Source organism: Euleptes europaea, chromosome 7, assembly GCF_029931775.1.
Source record: "Euleptes europaea isolate rEulEur1 chromosome 7, rEulEur1.hap1, whole genome shotgun sequence".
NCBI classification, from domain to species: Eukaryota; Metazoa; Chordata; class Lepidosauria; order Squamata; family Sphaerodactylidae; genus Euleptes; species Euleptes europaea.
Genome location: NC_079318.1, coordinates 68,470,744 through 68,476,159, shown reverse-complemented (window position 1 = coordinate 68,476,159; position 5,416 = coordinate 68,470,744). Strand labels below are relative to the sequence as shown.

The 5,416-nt window shown below is 43.2% G+C and overlaps 1 protein-coding gene across 1 annotated transcript; it reads right to left on the bottom strand.

Moving 5' to 3' along the window:
• Window positions 1-447: 447 nt before the first annotated feature.
• LOC130480950 (prolyl-tRNA synthetase associated domain-containing protein 1-like) lies at window positions 448-4,688 on the bottom strand. The gene is made up of 2 exons (XM_056853579.1): window positions 4,590-4,688; window positions 448-893 (listed from the first exon to the last, which is right to left on the bottom strand). The coding sequence occupies exons 1-2, from the start codon at window positions 4,686-4,688 to the stop codon at window positions 456-458; spliced, it is 537 nt and encodes a 178-aa protein (XP_056709557.1). The 3' UTR covers window positions 448-455.
• Window positions 4,689-5,416: the final 728 nt, after the last annotated feature.

The window sequence follows — 5,416 nt, the reverse complement described above, 5'->3', positions numbered from 1 at the left end:
GCAAACTATAAACTCTACCAGTGAGCTGTGGGCTTCTCCTGTAGACCAGTGTGGCTGAGAACATCTCAGCATTATCTAATGCACTCTGAAGCCAGTATTATCCAACTTTTTTAAAAAATCAACTTTTGATTAGTACAGAAATATGTTTCTTACATTTGTTGGCTAAATAGTTATTTCCTATACCTAAAATGGAGAGCCAGCATGGTGTACTGGTTAAGGTGTTGGACTAGGACCTGGGAAACCCAGGTTCAAATGCCCACTCGCACCATGGAAGCTTGCTGGGTGACCTTGGGCCAGTCACACATGCTCAGCCCTGACCCTGGCTTGTATTTGGATGGGAGACAGGCAATGGCAAACCATCTCCGAAGGTCTCTTGCCTTGAAAACCTATGGGGTCACCATAAATCAGCTGTGACTTGACAAAAAAAACCACACACATTAAATACCAAAGTGATATCATAATGTTACATCATCAAAATGCACAAGTATAGGCTCATGTCCAGTAGACTTAAGAAATTTTAGGAAGTCATCTTGATATAGTCCCATGGTTGCTGCATTTGTCATTGGATGAAAATACAATCTCTCATGACTTCCTTCCAGAAAGGCAGCATCCAACACAAACTTTACATCTCCCTGGTCACAGAAGAGAGCCAAAGGCGTTACGCAACCCTGGCCAACTTTCAGTTTATCCAACATGGTTGCTTCATCAGCAAAGCGCAGGTTCCCACTGCCGACACCCAGTTTCTTTGCCAAGTTGTTTAAATTGATTTGCCTGTCATGCAGAACTGTCACCAACCATAATACTTTTTTCTTCTTGTCTTTAAGGAAAAGGTTTTTGCTGATCGCTCCTTTCAAATGCTGCACGTGAGGCATCATCTCTTCAACTGTGAACACCTAGAAAACAATTGAAGCAATATGACTCTTCCTCATGTACTTCTCCAGCTGAAGCTTTTTAAATAATTAGAGCTGTTCCACATAGCAGCACTTTCCTTCAGAAGCCCCATTGTTGCTGTGGCTGTCCCTGCAGTGTAGAATAGCAACAGGGCTTCTGGATAGTGAGTTTCCTCACATTTTCCCAGCCCCAGTGGTGGTAATTACTCCTGAGCTACCAGGGAGATTTTTGATCCTTTTTGTCCCTGGTAATGGACACGGTGATATTACAACAAGAAGGCATACCGGTACATGGAGGGGGGGGGATCCTTAAACCCCTTTCCCCCCCCAGTAGAAAGGGTAGGAGTGGCCACTGTGGGGGCAAGGAAAATGGGCGTCCATGGACTGGAAAAATCCTAACTTTCCTGTCCATACAGCAGCCATCCAGGTTTTGCCATGATTTTTCCAATACTTTGCAGCAAAGCAGGTTTGGGAAAGATCAGAGAAAAGCTGGGGAAAACCTGGGAGGTGCACAAATGCACCACAATGCTGTGGGGAAAAGGCCGCTTCCCAGGAGCATCCAACCTAAGGCAAAGTCACAAACCACAATCCACAGAGAATTTATCTAGCAGAAGTGCTAATCAGATTAATGAGAACTGAGCAATATCTTGTTCCAGTGAAGTATGGGCTGGAGACATTGCTAGTAGCTTTGTACACACTCCTGGACGTTAACTAGATTGGCTGGTGTATACAACAGAACTAAGCCCAGGGATAATATTCAATTTATTTACAGTCAAAAGACCAGCAAAATTGGATATAATACCAAAAAAGGTGTTAAAACCATCAGATATTATTACTACAATAAAATGATAAACACAGGGATAATACGTTGCAACCCTCCATTGTCACTACATTGCAGCTCCCCATGGTCAGCTTGAGTTTCTTCCAGGACAAGTGGGCTTTATTGCAAGATGCATTTGGGTGGCTACTTAGTAACCAGCCATGGTTCACCAGACGCTTCAAGATACTTTAAATGGGGTGTGTGTGACATGAGTGATTTCAGGTCAATAAACCAATTCGTCCTTGATGGAATATTTGTTTTTGAACTAGCTGTGAGGTCATGATAGTGGTGCAATTTATATTCTTAGTTTGCTCATGGGCCACCTGTTAGATTTCCTGGGACCAGATTTGGGCCAGTGGTTTATGGCTGTTAGCCCCAATTATAAACCATCCCTAAAATTACTCTCCTGGGTGTATTAGTATTGGAGTAGAATGAGGTTATGCAAATGAAGGAGAATGGAACTGTGTTACTTAAAGGTGGTCTCTTATCAGACCACCCAACTTAACACTGTTGAGCTCAGGTATGGTATGAAAAGTCCAAAGAACAGACTATTTCCTTGAACACCCATAAGTCAATGTAAACAATTTTGTATACATGGGTTAGTGTAACAGTAAACCATGTGTGATATAAGTAGAAATAAAGTGTGCTGATAAGTTCTGTAAGATCCTAATATCAATTTGCCTATATATGATTATACTTTTACCTGTAAAGCTGTCAGCATCTTGAACTTTCTTAGGAATAGATGCTTTCCTTGATCAAGATCAATCAATAAAGAAAAAAGTTTCTTGCTAAACACTCAGACCCCTTCTTTGAACCCAGCTGAAATTTGTAATTTCTCCTGTTTTATTTTCCATATTGTTATCCGACATGTGACCCTATGATAGTTTGCAGTTCAGCCCATTTGTGACAATTCCTTCTATCACACTCTCGGGCATTTTTTCTTGACAAGGCAATCACATGTGGCTAACATGTTCTGGCTTTCCTCCATGATTTCTTGTTTGAATAATGTATGGTTTCCTTTGACAATACAGGGATGGTTTCTCCCTACCATAGAGAATGAGATAAAGACAGGCAGCGAATGCTGTAAGAGGCAGATTGCACTGAAAAGTCACATAATCACAACTTATAAGCATTGCAGACATTACATCCTACTTAATACCTAATTGTCTATGATGTATACGATGGGATCCCAGACAGCAGCCGGAGTAGGGAGGTAACATGCATGTAAGGAGAGGCATGTTGATATAAGACTATCCTAATCCAGGTAATCAGTCATAAAAGGTCAGCCACATACAAACTCAAGAGCATATAATCATGAACTGAGAATCAGAGTTACAAGAATAAAATAACAAAGGAATTGGAACAAATGAAGGAAGGTTAACTGTTCACACCCTCTTGTGTTAAGTGGGCAAAGTAGATTTCAAGGGACTATCAACACATACAGGCTACAGTTAATATGTGAAGCCCTCTACCACTAGTAATAAAAAAACTGAAAAATTCTTAGGAAACAATATTAAAAGATAATAGTAGCATGTTAAGCATATTAATAGTATCGTGTTAAGTAGCATCACAATACTTAAGATGTTATATGTTTATAAATTAAAAATTAAGATGTTTTAAAATCTTAATCTCTTTAAGTATGATCAACTGCATCTGACCATTATTTGAGAAAAGATGCTGGAATTAAAACCTCAGATGAAACACGCCAGCATCAATTCCTTATCCTGCTGAATCATGGGCTGTACTTTCCATCCTAGCATCTTGATACCATTTCCTGCACTTTGTGACCATAAAGGCAACTGAACAGCTCAGATGGGCACTGGAAATACCTAATTGTCTTTAACAGTATATGATGGGATGCCAAATTCGAGTCTAATGCACATTCTTCCAGAATTACATCTCTCCACTAAAATACTAATGAAGGTGCTGTGATTGAATCAGAGGTTTGGATGACAGGTAAAGAACATCCAGTGTGACCTGCAAAAGAAGGATCCCCCCAAAGTGTATCACTTTTCATAGGTGTGCAGAAGATTCCAGATTCAGTCCCAGGTAGGCTGGGAAAGGCCCCTGCCTGAGGCCCAGGAGAGTTGATGCCACTAAGAGCAGTCAACAACAGGCTAGATGGACCAATGAGACAAAATAAGTCTCATGTTAATAAACATAATTCCTTATGTTTCAAAGATTCTGTTATGTGGGATGTATGATGATTCCATACACCGACAAGCCAAACAATCTAGCCCCTACCTGGAATAACCCTAGAACATGCTTGGAATTTTAGGTTTCAGTTTCCAGCCTGGCTCCTGTCCCCAGTTGATTTCCGGCTATTATGCAGCCATCTCCATGATAACCGGTAATCAACAAAAACTACCTAGTGGGCTTACTGAGTTTGCCTAGAGTTTGCCTACTGAGTTTGCCTAGAGTTTGCCTACTGAGTTCCTGTCCTGCACCTATCAAAGACCCCAAGACCCAGCAAGAGTTGGGAGGGAGGGAAGTTGTTACAAGCAAGCCATGAAAATCGGCCCAAAAGTGGCTTCCGCCCACCGCTGAGCAATCAAAGCACAACCGGAGAGGAAAGACAATTGGGCGAAAACGCGCGGTCGCTTTATCCTCCTTTAATCCCTGTTTCAGCCAGGATCGAACGCACATTAGGCAAAACGCACGCGTTCGATCCAGGCTGAATCCTGGCTGAAACAGGGATTAAAGGAGGATAAAGCGATCATGCGTTTTTTGCCCAATGGCTTTTTACCGCAGCCGCTTCCACTCAGAGAAGTGTCCGCTGTGTTTGGCAACAGACAATGCCTGCAGGACGGGCGCTCGGGCTTCCCTTCGCCTCCCTTGCTGCTGCTCGTGCGGTAGCAGCGACGCCCCCACTCACTCACTTCGGGGTGCTCCACGCAGAGCGCTTCGATGCCCAAGCCACGCAGATGCTGGTCTAGCGCCTCTCGAAGCGCCGCCTGCTGCTGCTGCTGCTCAGTCATGGCTGGCGACGATGTTCTCCTTCCTTGGCGCAGGCCTTCCGAACCGGGGCTCCTCGACGGTATACGAGGAAGGAGGAAACAGCCCTTACTCCTGAAGGGGCGGGCCCTGCTGGCAAAGCAACCGATCTGCCCAAAAAGAACAGGGATGCTTTCTTTCACTTTTAAGCCCTGTGCGAGGAAAGTCAGGTCTGTTCGTAGTACCATTATTCTTACAGGCGGAGCCTAACCGTTCGGAAGTAACTCCCATTCATTTCAGAACTCTCCTGTGAGCATCGTTTTATTTAATACATGGAACAGGCAGGAGAGAGAATCGCAGCTTGATTAAGAGACATTGTGGCCTAAACGATGTCACGTTTAAGAGGCTTGTAGCATTACCAAAAACAACAACACAAAACCAGTAATTTAGTAATTGGGAGTGTATTTAGAGGTTCCCCATAATCTGAGGCCTAAACTGTATTTTGCTTAGTTTGCACATAAACTCTGCACTGGAGAGAATGTGTTATACTAAATCAGATTGTTAATCTAGCCCAGGGCTGTCCAGGATCTTAGATGCAGAACTCCCCCCCCCTCCAAGCCCGCTACCAGGGATCTCTTTGAAGATACCAGGGATTGAACCTGGGACCTTCTGCCTGCAAAGCTTGTACTAAACCATTGAGTCTTTCCCTATACTTAGACTGTACATAGTACTGTAAAGGGCTTTGCACACATTATCTCAATAATCCTTACAG